General features: G+C 29.4%; 1 protein-coding gene and 1 non-coding gene across 2 annotated transcripts in view; both read left to right on the forward strand.

Moving 5' to 3' along the window:
- The window catches only part of LOC103574680 (uncharacterized), a 57,381-nt gene that overhangs the window by 31,356 nt on the left and 3,242 nt on the right, over window positions 1-22,783 (forward strand). Inside the window, exons 2-6 of the mRNA XM_053738236.1 lie at window positions 3,527-3,729; window positions 7,190-7,447; window positions 8,765-9,649; window positions 17,038-17,368; window positions 22,395-22,618. Of these exons, the coding sequence (XP_053594211.1) occupies window positions 3,527-3,729; window positions 7,190-7,447; window positions 8,765-9,649; window positions 17,038-17,368; window positions 22,395-22,618 (1,901 nt within the window). The remainder of the gene's footprint in view (window positions 1-3,526; window positions 3,730-7,189; window positions 7,448-8,764; window positions 9,650-17,037; window positions 17,369-22,394; window positions 22,619-22,783) is intronic.
- On the forward strand, window positions 19,776-19,968 carry LOC128667690 (U2 spliceosomal RNA). Its single transcript, XR_008403640.1, has one exon. It is a non-coding gene; the product is annotated as a U2 spliceosomal RNA (small nuclear RNA).

A 22,783-nucleotide genomic window follows, 5' to 3' on the forward strand; every position in this document is an offset into this window, starting at 1 on the left:
CATTCGAGAGGGAATTTTGTAATTTACAAGGAAATAGTGGTAATTTTGATAAAAACAAAATTTTTCAAAATTTGAATTTTTTAATTTTTTTTTTCAAAGTATATTGATGTGGGTACTCATTCGAGAGGGAATTTTGTAATTTACTTGAACTGAGTATTTATTTTGAAAAATATAAATTTTTTTAAAAAATTCAATTTTTGATTTTTTTTGAAAATTTTTTTGAAAATTTTCTCAAGCTACTTTTATCTTTTCCCCAATATTATCATGTCTAAAAATGATTCATAGATCACTTCCGGTCTACAGTAGGAAAAGAAACCAGAAATGTAACGATCGAGACGTTATCAGTTGACCAGAACGGAAGTTACTGCAAGTGTACTAACGGTTTCAGTGGATAAGTGTCTATATAAATAAGTTGAAACAATGCCAGTCCCAAGACACATCCCTCAGATAACATACCGTCTTATTTCACATCGTACATCTTATTTTTACTCCCGCGATCCCGCGAACCCTCGCTCTCTTTTCTCTCACGTGCTTTTTTTATCGTCGTTAACTTTGTTTAATAAAGAGAAACTTTTTAGACAAATTGCTTACTAAATTCACACTATCTCACATATATACACATACATACATCCCTATATATCTATATATATTCATATATTTGCCCAAAACAATTTTTCCAAAAATTACTACACTATGAAACTTAAAATTGAATTTCTGGCGCAACTATCACAGATATGATAAAAATGTATAGGAACAATTTTGTAGAAAAATAAATTTGCTATAAAAAGTATTTCAACAAATTTTATCGTAACTCTGATATTTTTGCCGCAATTACACTTTGAAGTTACGGATGAATAATTAATGGGTAAAAGAAGAATTTTTTTGAAAAAATAAATATTCTGCGTAAATTATTAGAGATATGGTAAAAATATAAGAGACAAAAGTTGTAGCAAATTAAATTGCGGTGAAAAAAGGTCCCTATGAATTTTTAAATAAACCCAGTGATTTACGAGATATTTGTAATGAAAGATAAATGTAATGATAGTAATTTAGTTGGTTTTTATTTTTTAGTAAAAAAGTATCGAACTTGAGCCGCCTAAATTGCGTTAGCCTATATACAGTTTATATTAGAGGTATGACCTTAGTCAGGGCAATCATAAAGAATAATCCCTGACTTTTTGCCTCGACAACTTTTCATCATCAAGAGCCTTCATGGCTAAGTAACTTTATCTCACCTTTTTTTTTACCTTTTGCCCTAAAAAAAATTTAATATCAACAAAAAATTGACAACTTCATTCTGCGGAGTTATTAAAAGTTATTAATTACTTGTTACTTCAATTAGTTTCCACAGCCTCTGACTTAGACCTTTTTTTTTGCTGATACTTTTTTTTTTCACAACTTTATTGGAAAAATAAGAATCAGATGATAGTCAACAGAAAATTTCCTCTTGAATAAGTACCCACATGAGGCACAAAAAAAAATTTTTAAAAACCAAAAAAAAATATAATTTTTTAAAAAATCTTTTTTTTTTTTATAATTTTTACTAAAATCTTCATGAGAACGAAAAATCCTCTCGAATGAGTACCCACATCGATATATTTTGGAAAAGAAAATTCCAAAGTCAAAAATAACAAAAATTCAAAAAATCGAATTTTTTGGAAATTTCAGTACAGTCATTGACATCACAAAATTTCCTCTCGAATGAGTACCCACATCAAACACTTTCTAATAATATATATGTATATATATATATAAATATATATACATAATTTTTTTCACTTAAATTGTTTCATAACTCTATAAAATCTGTAAATAAAAATTTATACATATCCAAACTCACTTAATAACTTTAAAACTCAAAAAATTTACCGCCATTTTTATTTTATACTATAGAAAAATATCGTTTCATTTCCACACCCAAGTTATAAAAATAAAAATAAAATTTATACGTAATAAAAGTTTAATATTCCATAGCACAGAGTTTCTAAACTGCATATACTTGCAAAATAAGAAATTACACCGTGTACTTGTAACTTTCTTGGTAATTTTATATTTTCTCACTACAAATATATACATATTCATGTATATCACATTTAAATGCCTTGATATAAACGCTTTGAGAATCGTATTCTCTTCTTTTATTGCTATTGTTATATTTCTCGAAAAAAAGAAAAAAATAATACTTTGCATATCGCAGAGTTCTTTCCTACATCTTAAACACAAAGCAAAGTATAAGGAATAAAAAATGACTCTTTGTAGTTTGACTCGGTTGAAATAAATCCTAGGGTCATAAGCTCTGAGATGGATAGTACTATATAAATTTAATATTTAACTTTGTCATTTTTTATCCTTTTTTATTCTCAAATAAAAAATTTTATTTTTATTTACATTCAATTAGTCATAATGCCTATAGAAACTAAGTCACTATATATATTATATATCTATATATATGTGAACTATTTATGTAGACGTAAAATAATAGAAAATGAAATTCCCTTTCAAATGAGTACCAACAAGCTATATATATTTTTTAGAAAATATTCATATATATTCATATGTTGATATATTAAATATATCAATAAATCCATTTTAAAATAAATGTCACTTGTGGGTACTCATTTGAAAGAGAATTGAATTCTTTATTATGTAGGAATAGCGTGGCTCATATTGCCCCACTTTTACTTAAATATATGACTCAAGTAATTTCGGTGTAAAAAAAGTTAAAAAAATTAATAATATTTTTCTTGTAAACTAGAGCAGACTAAAAGGTTTTGTAAGTAAAGAAAAATTAGTGAGTCAAAAAAACTCAACTACGGTCACATAAAAATAACATGACAGTAATAAATGTGTACTCTTTTTACACGTTTTATTCGCGGGATGAGATACCAGAATTTAAGTATGGATGACAAGACTAATGCGATAACACCAAAATAATATCACGTACGTGTTTACTACATACGTGAGATCATAAAATATTTTTTTTCCCAAAAAAAAAAAAAAAAAATAAGTACACGAATCATTTTTTTTTTTTTTTTTTAATAATAACTTTAGAATTTTTTTAATCAAAGATGTGTCATCATTATCATTGCAAGTTATTATTTTCTGATGATTAGTGACTTTTTTTTTTTTTTTTATTAAAGAACGTACACCATAAGATTAAAGAGAAAAAAATGTCAAAGAATATTCTCTTTTATTATTATCACGATTATACGGAGTAAAAAGTATTGAAGAAAAAAAATTTCCATGACCTAGAAATTTATCAGGCTCAGAATAAAAAAGCTAAAATATTAATATTAATAAACTAAATCCAAAGATGGTTGAATTTTTTATTTTTTTATTCATTTTAGAAATTTGCAGTCATGGGATTTTCTTTTTTTTTTTTTTTTTTTTTTTTTTGGTATGGTTGAGTTCGGAAGACAATTTCCTCTGGAATGAGTACCAACATCGATATATTTCGATTAAAAATAAAAAAAGTACGAATTTTCGAATTTTGGAAAACTAATAAAAATTGGTTTTAAAATTTCAGGTGGATCGAACGGAGAACGAAGAAATCCAGGGTGGAAGTCTGACAGCGACATCTGCCTTGGCGTCTGGATCCCGGATGGGCGCGGGTCTAGACTCCGGTAGCAGCGCACCATCTTCGGCCCAACATTCTCAGGCGACATCTCGCGAGGAGGAGGACGATGAGGAAGAAAGTTCCAGTCGTCCTTCCGGTAACAGTGGCTCCAGGTACGCGGGCCTCTGAGTAATTCCTCATTAACAAAAAACCCCCTTTTTTACCTCGATTTCAAAATATTTTCGGCCTCTATACAATCATACGCAATAAAAATTACATATCCGGTAAAATTTCCAGCTAATTTCACCGTGACGGTAATTTTCGGCAAAGTTTCCGGGTAATTTAACCGCCACGGTGATTGGCAGTAAAAATTACCGGTTATTCGTAAACTTGTGGCGGGAAAATATTTTAAAATTGAGGTAGAAATTTTTTTTATAATCTAGTTTTTTTTATAAATCACTAGTGTCAGCATTTATTAGAATAAGTTTGTTTGGTGGATGGTTAGAATTATTTTAGTTGTAGGTTTTAATTATAAATGAAAAAAAAAATTTTTTTTTAAATTTTCATTGAGAGTCGTCAAAGCTAATTTTCATCTGTACATACAAATATACTACACACTTATAACTAAAGTTAGATAAATGTATATATATGAAGTGACTGAATAAAGAAAATTTTGCGCAATATAACTTTGAATGAAAATTCTGGCTCAAGAATCAAAGATACAAAAAAAATGAATGAGACCAATTTTATAGAAAATTTAATTATCTACAAAAAATATTCATGTGACTTTTCCAAAAAATCCAAAATTTGAACCAGAATTTTGATTTGAATATAAAAACATATTCATGATTCCCAAAAACACAGTAAAAATTACTTGTCAAACTTTAAATGTAAATATTAGAGAAACTATTGAAGATACGATAAAAATGAATAGGACCAATTTTATAGGAAATTTAATTTTGTACAAAAAGTATTCATACCAATTTTCTTATAAACACAATATTTTAGCTGAAATCACACTTTGAACTTCGACATACAAAATTTGGATATCACGGTAATAATTATCGGTCTACAAAACTTGTGTTCAAAATTCTGGCTTATTTATCAGAGATACGGCTTAAAAGTACTAAAATGTTTTTGTAGAGAATAGAATTCTCTATAAAAAGTGTTCTTACCAATTTTCACATAAATGCAATATTTTCGATAGAATTTGACTTTTAATAATAGATGAATATATTCCCAAAAAAATTTTAATCTTAGTGGTCTATTTTACCTCAATTTTTTCGAATCTAATTTCCCTGAAAAATTTCAAGCCCAAAAAAAACTAGAACGTGCTTTAATATAATTCCCGTAGGCGAAAGTGACAACGTGACAGTTAAAAAAAATGAATAGACTCAAAGAATACTTGCATATTTTAAGAAACTCTTGTATTCTAAAAAGCTAGACATTTCTTTTCTTTATTTACCCATTTCCTTTTTTTTCCAACTCTGACTCACGAAAACTTTGACCCGCGATTTCGTCTTTGTCAGTCGCGATGACGGCATCACTTTTTTTCCGCTCATATTTCAAGGGATTATCTATTTTTTCTTTTTTTTAAAGCGTCTCATTTTACCCCACTTCCCTCTGAATTTCGAAATTACGCCCATTTTTTTAAATAATTAATTTCTGTAAATTTTTTTTCTCTATAAAATTTTTTATTTTCGGTTAAATTGTAAAACGAAACTTTTTAAGGCGACTCCTAACCTCTTAAGGAGAAAATGAGGGTCTAGAACATAAGACACGGAGGTGAAATGTAAAATGGGGATAGTTTAGAGGGCAATAAATTGATTGAGACATGAAAGAACCCAATGGGGTTTAACTGGTAGTCGGGGTAGAAAAGTATCTTAAAAGAATTATTGAGCCGTAAAATTACGAGTGATTTTTTCTGTTGCCCCAAAATGGCTGTCCTTTGATAGAATCATTAGATTAAAGTTAAATTTCTAGGGTCTAATGTCTAGGGACAGCAGGACTAGTTATTAATTGAGGCGATTTGTCCAAAGATAACTTCCGATTTAGATTTTTTATCTGAGATAATTTAAGAAAAATTCATGAGCTACCCGTGTGAAAAAATAATTTTTCCGACTTTTCCGAGGAAACTATCAGACATGAAATAATTTTATAGGTTATTTTTTGTCAATCATGTCATATTCGAAAAATTTTTTTTGAGACATTCAGGGCCCGGTCTAAAATTTCGCTATCAGCTTGTAGTTTTGTTTGAAATGACAATAAGTAAAATTTTCCCCAATATAATGAATTTATTTAATGTATTATTTAGTTAGAACTTTAAAAGCAAATAATTCTTACTATAAGTTTGTTTATGTGTCAAGGTAAAGTGTAGGGGCAAAGTCGGTAGATTTTATAACACAACAGCCGAAAATTTAAGCATCTGTTTATTTCGTAGGACCGAATTTTCTCTCTAAAAGGGAATAATCCCAAAGTAAATACATAATTCTACGTGTCAAGGGTTTCAAAACGAATGTCTGGGAATTAAAGTAGGCGGCGAAATAGTCAAAGGATGTCTAGGTCGATATCACAAAAAACATGTATAATAATAATAATAATAGGGTTGTGATAAAAAAAAATAAAACCCGCCAGTGAAAATGTTATTTATGATTTTGTTTGCTGAAAAAGTTAATGGACTTTATTGACTAGACTTTTCTTTTTTTTTTGAATTGATTTGCATGTTAACGAGTATCATTGTCCATTATTACTACCACTGCTTTTTTTTTTCTACAAATAATCATAAATTGACGCAATAAATTCCAGTCAATTTAAAATTACCCGGGAAAAAATGAAAATTTAGAGGTTATCTATTTTGATCTTAAATAACTTTTGAAAAATTAAATTTATCGAAAAATCATAAGAGACCTTTTTTGTAGAGCATTCAATTTCCAACAAAAATATATATAAATTTTTTTAATTCACTGATTTGCTGACTGATAAATTTCAAATTTTAAGAAATTTCTCCCCGATTTTTCATAAGAAATTTGAAAATCGCGCCAAAACTGTTGTTAATACCAATATTAAGAGCTCGAACGCAGTGTTTTTTTTCGTCATCTCGAGCAATATCCATATAATTTTTGAAAAAAATATAGTCCATGTTTGACACAGTCTACTACATAAAAATAATAATTAAAAATGTAAATCAATTTTCTACTCCATCTCCTCGCAGAATATTGAATTTAACCCTCTAGTTACTCACCCGGGTATATCGATATACTTCCACCCACATATATATATCTGTATATATATATATATATATATATATATATATATATTTATCAGGTATTGAGCGTTAATCCTCGTAGGACGATCTCACAACACGATAATTGAATTAGTCCATCAAATAAACGATTACAGATTGACTGAAAGCCGATCGGAAATGGCTTTCGATCACAAGCATAAATATATCTAACCTTAAAAGCACCGGGATCACTCAATGACACACTTCCAGCATAGCGTAACACTTTTTCCGTATAGTAACGAAACCCCAATCTAAAGTTAAGACTCCCAAGATAAGAAAATAAATAAAACAGACGGACACGTAAGATAGAGAGAACAAAGCACGTTGCAAATTCGACGGGTTGTCTCCAGGTCATCAGGAATCCAGCAGCGATCTGGTCTAATAAGACGACCGTCATTGAGGAAATCAATCTCCAACGGTCATGATTACGATTCTAATTCAAACTCATTGGATTCAAATTCAAATTCAAATTCAAATTCGATCGAGAGTGCAGACCCTCTGCCGATTCCAGAGAACCCAAGAAGACAACGTAGCTCACGTGGCTCGCAAAAATGGAGCAATGTAAGGGCAGTGGTGGCGCTTTATTCCTCACTACGGAAGATCAAGAGGTGACCTGACGAAGAAATTTCGATAAATATATTATATGTCTATAAATAAATAATATTGATATTTATGTGTTAAAATCGTTTCCGGTGAAACAAAGTCTGCATGTTAATATTAGATGCCTGCTCTATGGGCGACTACTTGAGCATTTGTAGTTAATAGTTTATAGAGTAGACTCTCTATCTATCTATCTATTTAAATATTGTCCGTAATTACTGATTACAATAATAGAATTTAGTCTTATTTGTAGATGGATGGGATGGAAAATAATTTAAATGAATTTTGGGGTGACTGCAATCTTTTTTAAATTTCTGTCGCACTAAATCTCTCTCTGTCTTTCGTCCGTCTGTACTTTAGATTTTCTTATTTTTACTCTACTTGGGTATGTAGCTTTCATACTTTGCTATGAAAAAATTTCAAAAATTTGAAATATTGATATCAAATAATTCGATTTGTGTATTTCAAAAAATTAAAATTTTTTAAATTTTACTGAATCAACATACCCTGGGTAACATTTACTGAAACGAAAAATAATAATACTGAAAAAATTAAAAAATCATATTTTTGATGAAATCAAAATTTTTCTGTAAATTAATAATTTTTTAAAACGTCTATTTATTTCTAAATAAGCACAAAAAACTGTCTCTCTGTCTTTCAACCGTCTGTCTGTATTGTCTCTAAAGTTTACATTGTCTACTGTACTAATAAAATAAAGTGGTCGTTATTTTGAAAATTATAAAATTTTCCATTTCCTGTCTGATAAATTTTTTTTCCACAATCTGAAGTCTGCATGATTTAACATACCTTCAAAATTTGCGAAGAGTTAACAAAAATTTACCAAACTCCATAGAAATCTAAAATCCCAAAATCAAAATTTTCAAATTTTCAGTATTTTCTCGTTGCAAAAATTTTTCTACTCAAAATAAATATAAAAATCATCTTCGTGACAAAATTTCCTTTAAAACGAGTACCCACAATCATATATTCAGAAATCAAAATTTTTTTTCATTCCGCGAATTAATTCGCGTTTTTTTTATCAAAAATTTTCATAACCCAAATATACTGATGTGGGTACTCAAACTAACGGAAATTTCCTCCCGAACCCATTTCCGCTTTAAAAAAAAATTTTCAAAAATTCTAAATTTCAAAAAATCAAAAAAAATTTTTTTTTCAAAATTTTCAAATTTTAATTTTTTACTCCTAGCTCTCAAATAACGACCACTAGCTCCCCAACGAATCCACCATTTCTGTAAATTTAAATTTTCAAAAAACAAAAAAAAAATTCTTTAAATTAAACCAGAACCTAAATGTTATTTTTACAGAACAAAAAGTAACCAGCGATGGATGAAACTTCGCACAACAGTCCAACTATCATCAGCAATTCAAACAATTCAAAAAAAGCCGCCATTAAAGCGTGAAGATTCATTTCTCAAGCGTTTTTCCACCCGACAAATCCCCGAGAGCCAAGAAACCCTCGACGCTGGTGAAAATGACGGTGACCCAACGAACAAAGATTCGAATCGCGGTAAGCGGCCGCGTAAGCCGCAGCGACCCCCGCGGACGGTAGTGAATCCCGACGAAAATTTTTACTACTACTGGCTGATGTTGTTATCAATTTGTGTTCTCTACAATCTTTGGACGCTAATTGTCCGTCAAAGTCTTCCGGAATTGCAAGAACTTTCGCCATGGGCATGGAAATCGTGCGATTGGTTTACGGATGTAATATTTTATCTTGACCTCGGAATCCAATTTCGAACGGGGTATTTAGAGCAGGGTCTGATGGTTTATAACAGCCGTAAATTGGCCGGTCATTATATTAAATCAAAGTCATTTATTTTAGATTTGGTGACAATTTTACCTTTAGATTTATTACAATTTCAATTTGGTGACAATCCGATGCTACGATTCCCGCGTTTTTTTAAATTATATCGTGTTTATAATTATTATTATATGGTAGAGTCGAGAACTGTGTATCCGAATTTGTGGCGAGTGTTAAATTTAATTCACATTTTATTAATTTTGGCCCATTGGTTTGGATGCTTCTATTATTTACTGAGCGAAGCTGAAGATTTTCAAGGCGACTGGGTTTATCCATATCGACCTGGCGAATATGCGACACTCACTAGAAAATACTTGGGATCGCTGTACTGGTCAACTTTGACGCTTACTACCATCGGCGATTTGCCGACACCCGAAACCAACGCTGAGTAAGTTTTTACACTTTTTTTTTTGTTTTTAACTTTGCATTAAATACTTGAGTTAATTATCAAGTTTTTGTGTGCGGGTTTTCTTTAATTTTGTGAAAACTAGTTGTAAATTTTTTTGGAATTTTTTTTTGGCAAAATTAGTGCGAGTGTCTTGTAGACGACGAAATTTCTGATAAAATGAATACCCACAACCTTATATTTTGATGAATTCATAGTTTCCAAAATTTGTAATTGAAAATACAAATTTTTTTTTTGAAATTTGAATATATTGATGTGGGTACTCATACTTGAGCAAATTTTTTTTGGAATTCAATAGTACGTTTTTAATTTATGGCTTACAAAACAAAATTTTTGATAATTTTGAAAAAAAATTTTGATATGAATTTTGAAAAAAAAAAAAAAAATTGGATTTTGAAAAGTAGATGAGATCCCCTCTGGAACGAGTACCCACAACCATATATTTAAAAATTCAAATTTTTCAACCAAACCGCGACTTTAAATCCGCGGTTTTTGAGTAAAAAATTTTGCGACTCAAATATATTGATGTGGGTACTCAAACTAACGGAAATAATCTCACAAATTTAATGGTATAGTTATTTTTTTACGTGACCTAAGCCACCGGAAGTAACATCTAAAGTAATGAATACAAGAGCACAAAAGCTTGATAAATAAAAGAAAAAAAAAATGTAGCTTAAGTATTTATTAAAAACAAGTGTCTGAAGTAAAGAAAAAAACCAACTCGAGCGGACAAAAAAATAATTATTGTGTTGGCAGAGTCATACCGGGCGGAAATCCCCGGAGCCTCGCTCGTCGCGGTCGACTGTCCCGGCTACTGCAGTTCAAGCATAACGGAGGGTATTTGTATCGTTTTTAAAATGAAATTATTAAATTAAAGTTTTAATTCCCAATATTTACAATTAATTAATGATCATTAATTTATAAATAATATTTACGATTTTTAAAAAAGTGACAAAACCTCCCGGAGTTTCTTTCCGTGCTGCGCACTGTATTCATGGTCAATTTAAAATTTTTTTTATTTCCGATACTCGGTAAATAATTTTATTTTCCGTCCATACAATTTTTTTTTTTTTTTTAGTAATAATTACACTGTTGGATAATTTTAGCTTCGAACGTGCTTGTAAAAAATTGTCGAGTGTAAATAGGTCGAGTGTAAGGTGACGAAGGTTTGTTGAGTGTTTTAGTTAATAAGAATAATAATGATAATAATGAATGGTATGATGAACCAGAGTAACAAAGGGTTAATTGTTTTTTTGAAAAAAAATTCTTTTAATTATTTAGGCAAAATGGAACTTTTTGAGCGCTAATTAAAATATCCTCCAAACCGCGAGAGTTACGACTATTTTGAATCAAATGTTTTTTGTAGGAAATGAAATTTTCTACAAAAAAGTATTGAGTTAATTTCCCCATAAAATTGAAAGTTTCAAAGTTACAGGGATTCAAAGTTTAGAGAAATTTTTTTTTCTATGGAAAATTTTTCATTAACTTTTGAAATCAAAATATCTTTGAAACTATCACACTTAAAAAAATTTTTAAAGAATACTTTTAGATTGAAAATTAAATTTTCTACAAAAAAATATTCTTTAAAAATTTTCAAAAACCCAATAGTTTAGAAGTTAGAGCTGTAAATAGGTAAGAACTCGAAATAGTCATCTGAAAAATTTTCTTTCAAGAAAGTTAGTATTTAAAATAAATAATTAGTATTCATTATTGCAATTATAATTTTTTAAAATATATTTATCACATTTGTTATTTGTGGGAAAAAAAAATATTTGTAGAATAGTTTAATAATGAGAATAACTGGGGACGAAAACTGGAAGATAATGTAGTGGAAAAAAATTAATTCGCCAGTAGAAAAAACACTCAACAGATAAAAATTTTTTTTTTTTCTATTATTGTACCGCAATAATAAAAATATAAGAACATATTTACTAACCAGAATATGTCATATTTTTTTTTAACAATAAAATGTTAAATAATAGAAGAGATAAATGACAAGATGAATTGCAATGGATGGAAATTTATTCGAGTTTGAAAATAAGAGATAAAAAATATGTCATATATATATAAAAAAAAATTTATGAATAAATAATTTGCATACATATTCGAACTAATTAATTTTAATTGAAGTGATTATTATTTTGGGGTAATTGCGCGGTATTTCATGTGGTTTAAATTGCATTAAGAGTAAAACCATTAACATATAAAATTAATTTATTTGCCGGCTCGTTACAACCCGTTCAAATAAATTTAATTTGATGGTGAAGAATAAAAATAAAATTAAGTGCAGGACAAAAAAATTTAACCACAAATTGTTGGCAGCTATTCAGTTCGATATAAAAAAAATAGCTCACGAATGTGGGAAATAATGAGGAAAAAAAATTAATGGAAAGTTTGAATTGCGGGTGATTAAAAAGTAAATTTAGTTGGAATATAATTGACATGTTTAATTTTTTTTTTTTTTTAAATTTTTTTTATGACTGAAGTTAACAGACAATTGAAAATTTTCAAATTTTTCGACAAATCGTTTACAAGAAAAAAACAATATGCACATGTAGAAAATTTGAAAAACTACATGTGCAATTTTTTCAAATATTTTTTTTTAATAATTTATTGGTAAAAAAAAAAAATCAAAAAATTATTAGACGTCGGTTAAATAGTATCATATTTTTTTTTGTGATAATGAAAGTGATGGTCGTGAAGACGATGAAATTTCCTTTGAAACGAGTACCCACAACCCCATATTTAAAATAAATTTTTTTTTTCCAAATTCCGCGAACTAAAATCCGTGGTTTTCTATAAAAATCTTAGTGGCTAAAATATATTGATGTGGGTACTCAAACTACCGGAAATTCTCTTCCAAATTCAATGACATGGTCATTTTTTAATTTTAACCTGACCCACCGGAAGTAGAGCCACAATATTCCAAAACCCGTAAAAAATAATTTATTCATACCAAAAAAAAAATATCAGCTCCCAGTCTCAAACTTTTGCCCATAATTCCCCTGTGCTGACTACTCCAGTAACTTTTCCCCATTAAAAATCAAGAAACTCAACTAACAATCCATTCCACTTTAACATACCTTTGAAACTAAAAATTAGTAATTCAAATCGTCTCGTTATTGTCATCTCAATATCCCAATGAAAGTTAACAACAAGACAACAAAATTTCACCACAAAACTCTTAAACTCGATTTCCCTAAACTTGTCTCTTTTCTCTTAAAAAATAATATACTAAAGCACAAGACTTTTAAGCCATAGTTCCATTGAGGGATAGAATTAAATTCACCCGCAATGCAGAACGTTAGCTCTTTCTCTGGTTCTGGTTCTGGTTCTGGTTCTCAGTCTAGGTTTTAGTCTAGGTCGAGTAAAATAAAATTCATGACCTGTTTTCCTTCTGTTTATCCCAATATATATACATATATATATTTGTCGGGTAGAATTGAGTTGAGAGAAACATCGAAAATCCGTAGCAGGCATTTTCATTGATCCGTTAACGACAATGGCGTCGCCACAATAAAATGTGATTGATTGTCGTCATCGAATACTTAAACTAGTACCACTCGGAAATACAAATAGTCATACTACATGTATTAGTACTAATAGCGGTACTAGATCAGGATCTATAGCTAGAGCATCAGTACAATAATTATTGTAGAGTCTACTCTCGGGTTGTAGGACCCTGGAGAGAATATCTCAAGTTAACAATTGTCATAGTCATGGTATGGCGTGTTGTGGTCGTGGTGAATCAGCTTTTACTGATGCACTGATAGATGTCATTAACATATGTCATGCTACAAATTATAGGGACCGAGTGACCAAACTGATGAGTCAGGTCACGAGTTCGTAACCTAATCCTCGAAATTTGAGTGTGTTTATTTTACTACTGGGTTTGTTGACTTGCAATAGCCTGTGTCTACAGAATTATGACAACTCATTTTTTTTACTTACTGATCTTGGAGAAAATTAAATTACCTTTCTGATGATGACCCTAATAATTTAATTACCATAAAAATTCAACAATGCAACGAAATAAAATGAGTCGATAACGATTTCCAAAATCTTGGAATTTTCCAAATTGTTCTTTTGGCTGTAGCTCGAAAAATATCAATCCTATTGACTTTTTTGCCCTTACCAATCTTGTAGCTTATAAAATTCCCTTTCCAATGACCACCATAAGTGTTTAATTATATTAAAAATAAACCGAGATATCATTAATCAAAGTAAATTCAAAAGTTCTAATTATTAATATATAAATGCAGTTCTGTTCCAAATATTTCTATTGGCTATATCTCAAAAACTATCAATTCTATGGACTTTTTTGTTCTTACCAATCTTGTAGCTTATAAAATTCCCTCTCTAACGACCACCATAAATGTCTGATTATATTAATAATAAACCGAGATATCACTAATCAAAGTAAATTCAAATGTTTTAATTATTAATATATAAATAATGCGATTCTGTTCCAAACATTTCTATTGGCTATATCTCAAAAACTATCAATTCTATGGACTTTTTCACGCTTACCAATCTTATAGCAAATTAAATTTCCGTTTTAATGGACACCCATGATGTCCAATTATCTCAGAAAGCCGCCCAGGAATCTATAAGAGATCGCGGGGCGGGTCAATAAAAAAATGTTTCTTATAAAAAAAATTAAATAAAAATAAAAATTCTCAATGGAGTTTTTAAAATTTTGAAGAAAAATATCTTGAGTTACTTCAATTACTTTTTGTCAGATTTATAACAGAATTTTTTATCTCTCCTTATAAATTTTCCTCTATTGTCCCGTGGCCACTTTACCTCCTACACTTTTAAACTTTTCAATTTTTCCCTTGCCCTCTTTCTTAACTTATTATCCGTCTATTTATTTTTATGGGTGAGAGTATTTTTTAGGAATTATTTAGAGAGGTGAAAACAGGATAAAGTTATACATTTTAAGCTCGTTCGAGTGTTATATTTATTTGGGTGCTTGAGTCGCTCGTAAAAGAAATAAAAATAAAAGTACGTAAGAATGGTTCCGTAAACGCTGGCAAACACGAGCTAGATAAATATGAAAGAGACTGGGGCAAAAAAGCCGCCCCAATTTTTTAAAAAAATAAAAATTCATTTTAATCAAAATTTTTCTTCTTTTAAAATTAAAATATCTTTTAAACTATCACAGTTACAAAAATTATCAAAGAATACTTTTTTAAAGAAAATTTAATTTTCTATAATAAAGTATTCTTTCAATTTTTCCATAACATTAAAAATTAAAAAGTTACAGGAATTCAAAGTTTTAAAAAATTTTTTTCGAAATTTTGATGAAAATTTTTCAGTGACTTTTAAAACCAAAATATCTTTTAAACTATGATAGTTACAAAAATTTTCAAAGAACACTTTTTTATAGAAAATTTAATTTTCCATAAAAAAGTATTCTTTAAAAATCGTTATAAAACCAGTAATTAAGAAGTTACAGCCCTAAATAGATAGAGACAAAAAAAATCCCTTCATTTTAGCTCCCGCAGTTTTCCCAATTTTTTCTAAAATAATTTCGATATAATTTTGTTGTATAAAAGTCTTGTCTCACTTTTCCTACTCCCCTATATAAATATATAGACATATACGGACATGTGTAGATAAATTATAATCGTGATCGTGTCAACGTGATAGAGATTATCCAGCAGGGGATCTAGTCTCCGTAATAATTAATACGTTCCAATAGATTCCGAGCGTTTCCACTCACTTGTTTTATATCTCCTGATAATTAATTTATTTATTAACATCCTCAATCTTCTTAATACTTAGACATTAAATTTTATCAATTACATTAATAAATAAATATATAACGCTATAAATTATTTTAGATCAAAAGTAACTTAAAACTTTTCCTGAAACTTCCCAACTAAAAGTCTCATATATAAAAAAAAAAAGTTCAAGTAGAGGGTGAGGATAAGGATAAGGATAAGAGGATGATACTGCAAAGTGATGTAAAATATAATTTTAAAAGTCATTAGAGAAGCGAATCCACTCTCACTTGGGGATCGGGAATTACTTATTTGATGTCATAAAATTTGCGGGAATAGGAAATAAATTTATTAAAATTTATCAAAGGAAAAATATTATGATTTATTATTAGCATCAATACTGAGCTTAATTATTTTTTTTTTTATTAAATGGTTGACATTTTTTTGATTGCCGTTTACTTTTTATTAATTACGATAATTAGTTCGTTTAACTGATTGATTTTTTTGGAAAACAGAATTTTTGAGGAATGGGATATTGATTTGAGATCTTGACGAGATGCTGAGTAGAAAGAGTGGTCACAAGCCTGTGTTTGGATAATTTTTTTTTTTTTGAAAAAAAAAAAAAAAAAAAAAAAATTTAAAATTTGTTATTTTTGACTTTTAATTAGGTTGAGTGTGTAATTTTAAGAAGAATGAGTACCAACAACCCTACAAAAAAAATTTCGTCACGAATTTGAAAAATAGAAGTTTTGAAAATTGCTTATATAAAGAAATTTGAAAAATTGTGCCCATAAGTTACGAATATTGGAATTAAAATAAAATATTTGCGAGTAATTACTCCGGTTAATTGTTATTTAAAAATAAATTTAAATAAAAATCAATTTACATATTGATATGAGTGTAAATGAATATCGATTGCATGCACGCTCGAAATCGAATTTACTAAAGAGAATGAATATCCTGAGGCATTTCAATCTCTCTTCGTGTCTCTGGATTTTTTATCTCTCTCATCACTCACTATCACTCTACACTCGCTTCATACCAATTTCCACTACACTCTAACCCGAAAAAAAAACTACAATAGTTATTTTATCATTTTATTCTCAATAATATCCAGAATTACAAGTTACTTACTGACAATAGTGACTTTACACTCGACTAAATTTTTACAAGCCAACGATTCACCAAATTGATATTTCAAAAAATCTATAGATAACTATCTTCTTTTTATCACTCTAACTCCCAAACTATTAGAGTTACGTAAAATTACAAAGAGACCTTTTTTACAGAGAATTAAATTCGCTACAAAAAAGGTCCTCTTCATATTTGCCGTAACTCTGATAGTTTTTGTTAGAACCACTTGGGAAAAATTTTAGAATTTTTAAATTTGAACTCCAAGGAACGCGGATCGAATCCCGTCCAAGTTTTAAAAAAAAAAATTTTTTTTTTTTTTTCAATCAAGACCATGAATACCGTGTATTAGGACGTAACCTTAAAAAAAATGATGTTAAAAAAAAATTAAATGGAGAGAGGCTCCGGCGGGGCTGCTCGTAGTTAACACCGCCAACTGAATCATTGACTGATCTGTTTTTTTTTTCTCCTCTGTTTCCGTTTGACGGGATTGTAACACACTGAATGCAGATATGTGTTTACAATAGTGAGCTACCTCATCGGAGTGTTTATTTTTGCGACAATTGTTGGACAAGTTGGCAACGTAATAACCAACAGAAATGCTAATAGACTTGAATTTGAGAGACTTTTGGACGGCGCTAAGACATATATGCGACATCACAAGGTACCCGGTGGCATGAAAAGAAGGGTCTTGAGATGGTATGACTACAGCTGGTCGAGGGGACGAATTCAAGGTGGGGGTGACATTAATACTGCGCTTGGATTACTGCCCGATAAGTTAAAGACTGAACTTGCACTTCATGTTAATCTTTCTGTTCTTAAGAAAGTTACTATTTTTCAGGTATGATATCATTATTATTTTTATTTTTATTTTTATTATCAATTAAAATTAATTGCTAAATTAATTCCTTCAATTTTTTGATAATTTTGGAGTTCGAAATAGAATAACTCATAAACTATTGAGTTTTTGGAAAATTTCAAGAAATACTTTTTTGTAGGAAATTTAATTTCCTATAATTTTTATTTCAGACGTTTTTCGAAATTTTCAAAAGTTCAGCGAGGAATTTGAATTGAAAGATTACATATAAGGAGTGTGAAATTTTTGTAGAACTTGGATTCGAAATTTTGACTAAACTATCAGAGATATCATAAATATGATAAGGATCAATTTTGTAGGAAATTAAATTTCCTACAAAAAAGGTGTCTAGTAATTTTTTCGTAACTCGGATACTTTGGTCATAATATTATTTTTTTAATTAAAAAAATTTAAGAAATTAAATTTTTACGCAATAATCTTATGGCCATTTTACCTCAACTTTTTTTTTCATTATCGAGTCGAAAAAATATATTTTTCACAAATCGTAAATATCTATAAATGTATACGTACGTAATAAAAAAAAAAAAATTGACGAAAAATGAAAAAACGTGACTGGCATCTGCTTTCAAAAAAAAAAAAAAAAAAAAAAAAAATCATCAGTATTCCAAAGGTATCTGATAGATTCAAATAAATGAAGCAGAAGTCGTAGGTGTGAATGAGAGCATACAGGGTGGGGGTGTAAGAGAGACTCGTTGGTTTGGATCTCGGTTTAGGGGTGAGTTGGTCGCCTGGTGGGGATGAGAGGGGCACTATAAAATTGGAGGTTGAAGGGGTTTCCGAAGGGGTTGAGTTGAAGTGAAACGAGTTTCGAAGGAATGACATGAAAAGCCTCATTGCTTGCTATCGATTCACTTCCGTTTCCGAGCTTGCTCTCATCTGTATAAAGAAAAAAAAAATAAAGAAAAGTAAAGAGAAAGTCAGTAGACAAAAAAGATAAAAAGGATATCTAGCTTTTTAAGCTCTATCTAAAACTTTTTCATGATTTCGACATTTGTAAACATTTGTTCTTTCACTCATGTTACTTTTTTTTTCTCATTCATTTTCTGGCTCTTTAATTTTTTTTACTGACGTTTTATTTTCATCACACATTTTTATTACGGTCCGTTTTTTTTATTTTTATTAAACCATACGTTCTAAAATATTTATTCGTAATAAAACTCATATTTTTGGTCGAAAAAAAAAAAAATAATAATTTTCATATATTTATGTGTTTTTTATTTAAATAGGATGTGGACATTTTAATTGCCAGTAAATTTTCTTTTAATCCTCAATTTATATAAAAAAAAATTATTTTTGTAAACAATTTTTTTTAAATTTTAAAAAAAATTTGACAGTAGAATAAATTAAAAGAATATAGTTGATTCGTTACGTGGACTGACGACTATATTGACACGCAATGAATTCATTTGTAATCATGCAAACACTCAGATAAATACAAAGTGAATATATTCACGTCCATATTTATAAGTCATGAATATTTATGAACCGATATTTTGCGTTATCGAGGGATTTTAATAATTTCCAGTAATAGAATTTTCACATCCAACAAAATCCTTCATATTTATTTATTTACTTTGGATCATTCTCATATTTTTCAATCATTATTACTTTCATTCAAATAGAAATTGATGGGAATTGACAGTAAATTCAAATTACCATGAAAATATCAAAGTTACGGAAAAAAGTATGAAATACGTTTTTGTAGAAAATTTAATTTTCCGAAGAAAATATTTCTTTCATTTTTCCTGTAAACTCGATAGTTTAGTTACTAGAAGACTTTATTGGTACCAGAAAATTATATTAGAATTTTTTTGACTCATTTTCCGGAAAATTCAAATTGTGCTCAAAGTAATGAAAATTGAGGAAAATTTATAGAATACAAATTTGCAGAAAATTCAATAGTGAATAAAACAAGTCTCATTGAATTTTCACGCATCTTTGACAGATCGAGGAAAATTTTCATTTTTCCGGAAAATTTCTAATTTTGGTCAAAGTATTGGAAATAGAGGAAAATTTATAAAATAAAAATTTGCAAGAAATTTAATACTGAATAAAACAAGTCACATTGAATTTTCACGTAACTTTGACAAATTAGGGCAAATTTTCATTTTTCCGGAAAATTTTCATCGGAAAATTTTGTGAGAATTTTCCGATGAAAAAAAATATTTTAAATTTATAAATAAGTAACGGTAGCATTCTTAAATGAAAGTAAGTGTGGAAGGGGAGGGGATGGATAGAAGAGAGAGAGCAGAACGAGTCCGGAGTGGTAGTTTTGTCGAGTCGCCGTCCGATGGCGTGTAATTTTTTTACTTGTTCCTGTTAGGTCACTTATTCTAGAAGTGTTATAAACGATTTAAAAGCAGAATGTAGTATCGCTTCTCGGCTTCAATAGCTAAGATCAAAGTGTAGTATCTGTTCTTATCAGCTTAATATCTGATACGATTCTCATTGAGAATCCAGTATATTAATCTGATTTTTGAAACTTGACGGAAATTTGGGGCTTGCTCCAAATCTGTCTCGAGTTGCCCTGGCATTGCAGTGCCGTCAGGTGCAGCTCACTAATAGACCTCAAACATAATTCCTTTAGAACTGCTTTAAAACCACTAAGATTTTCGAAAAGAAAAAAAAATTTTCTTAAAAAAAAAAAAAAAATTTTTTTGAAAAATTTTTTTTTTTTTCACTTTCAACTAAAATTATTACCGTCAATATAAATACATTGCCGTCTACCGCTGATGTAGAAAATATAATTATGGAGCCTGTTTGACTGCCCGGTAAGGACAAGTTTGCACCGGGTAATACAGCAAGTGTTTTCTTATTTTAAATTTAAAAAAAATAGTTTTTACAAAAACACTTATAAAAAAACAATATATAAATAATATTCGTGTGGCGGGAGTCACAATAAATATATAAATTTAGCATACAGAATGGTCTCGAACATAATAAGACGTCTCATCAGACAAGCATAGTATGGTGAAATACTAAGCGCCCTCAGAACCGACTCATTGTTAGGGTCCCATCCACCTAGTCAAATATATAATATCATACCCGCAGTGAATCAATCCTTCGGTATATAGTATAAAAATAAATAGTTTACATATGGTACAGTCAGTAATATAATATTTACATCACCTCTTTCACTACATGACAATAGTCCAGCATTCAATTTTCAAAAATTTCTTTTTTTTTTCGCTTTCAAATAAAATTATTTCTTTTAATATATATATATTGCCGTCTACTGCTGATGTAGAAAAAATAATTTATTAGACTTCGAGCCCCTTAAAACTACGGCAGCAGTTTACTTTATAACTTTTGCTGCCACTGAAAACTTTGTTCATATTCACACACTCACACTGCTATTTACATTTCTTTTGTACTATGTATGATTATATCAATCATTTTAACAGATTGAGTCACTTTATTTTTAAAAGTCATTCAATTGTATAATAAATGAAAATATAAAATGTGAATATGCGTGAATAAAATCTTAGAAAAAAACGAAGACCAAGGTGCTACCAGCTTAATACTAATAAATGTTTAATTTTAAATTGCTGCTGGGAGTCTGATATTTCCCGCAAAAATAGGTCAGATTTGATCTTTGGGAATAGTCTTATGGGGATACTCCCACCTGTACTGCAATGACACGGAAACTCGTGGTCAAACTAAAGCAAGTTCTGGCGCTCCACCAATTTCCAAAAATCAGATTATTGTACTGAGTTTCTGTAAATTCAATTTCTGCCTAAACTATTAAAGATATAGTAAAAATGATGATAAACATTTTTGTAAATAATATAATTTTCTGTGAGAGGTCTTTATGAAATTTTTCTCAAAATGAATATTTTAGTCATAGTAATTTTCCAAATATAAAGAAAATACATAGAAAATCCAAACTCAGGACTCTGTGTTGTGAAAAAAATTTATTTCCTTTACTTTTATGGGCTCGCAATATTCCATAAAACGTCTCAATAAAATTCCATAGAAAATTTCGACTCAGGACTCTGTGTTCTGAAAAAAAGTATTTTTCCTATAAACTTGATCTCTATTTAAAACTAATTACCCAAAACTTAATCATAAATGATCCTTAAGGATCCTTTGTAGTTTATAACGTCAAGAATCTTCAATAAAACCTTTGTACCCTTTTATCCTTATTTTTTAAAAGGTATAAAAGCAACAGAATAATTTTTTTTATCCTCTTCCATACCCGACAATTTAAATTGAGAGTTTGATGAGCTAAACCCCCAAAGCTCTGCTCTTTATCATCTTTTTTTTTCTCCATCAATCTATAAATATATATGTAAGCTTCCATTAGCTTCTGGCTCATTCTCGTATCCACATCATACAGTTTTCGATTTTAGACGCCGGAGATGTGGGTCAAACCCGGTTGGTTATTAACAAATCTGCGATGTACGCTGATTCCACCTTCCACCTTTTGCTCTCTCACCTCTTATCAAGCCTTTAAACAATGATTCTCGAGTAATTTTAACAATGATTCAGAGTATTGACCTCAACCTTAACATTTTTCAATAAAAATAGAAATCTATTTTAAAAAAAAAAATTCAATTAAAATTTCCATCATGCTTTTTCTAACAATTATCAATATGGGCCATGTGACTTTTTTATTCAATGAGACTTGTAATGAAATGTCATTTAGAATTTTTTAGTGAGAAAAAAAATTGGAAAGTGTTTTTGGAATTTTCGGAGGCGGAAAAATTTTTGGGAGGAAAATTGATGAAATTTTTGGGTTCCTAAGTAATTTTCCTAAAGAATGAGTACCAACAACGGTATGTTTTGAAAAAGTCGAAATCTGTTGATTTAATCATTATTTAAAAATCAGTATTTTTGGGTTTATGAACTTTTCTTCGAATATTGTGGTGTGGGTACTCAAACTAAAGGGAATGTAATTTTGTATCAAGTTTTGATATGAAAATTCTATTAAACATAAGTGTAATGAAAACAAACCGTAATTATACAGAAATGGTAATTTAATTTTCAGGAGTGCCAACCGGAATTCCTTCACGACCTAGTTCTAAAAATGAAAGCCTACATCTTCACACCGGGTGATTCAATCTGCCGGAAGGGTGAAGTCGCCCGAGAGATGTTCATAATAGCTGACGGCATTTTAGAAGTTATCTCTGAGACCGGTCGGGTCCTAACTACTATGAAAGCCGGTGATTTTTTTGGTGAAATTGGCATCTTAAATCTCGACGGTCTAAACAAGTAATTAATTTACCCTTTCTTTCATCCCTAATTTATTCTTCTACTTTTTTAAAACCCCTGACTTAAATTCCAATCCTCATATTTCCTCAAAAAATTTTTATCTCAAAGTTTAGTGAGTCTAGCGCCCTCTACCTCGAGTTAATTATGCAGATAAAATTTATTAAC

The sequence above is a fragment of the Microplitis demolitor genome, chromosome 4 (assembly GCF_026212275.2).
Source record: "Microplitis demolitor isolate Queensland-Clemson2020A chromosome 4, iyMicDemo2.1a, whole genome shotgun sequence".
In the NCBI taxonomy this organism is placed as follows: Eukaryota; Metazoa; Arthropoda; class Insecta; order Hymenoptera; family Braconidae; genus Microplitis; species Microplitis demolitor.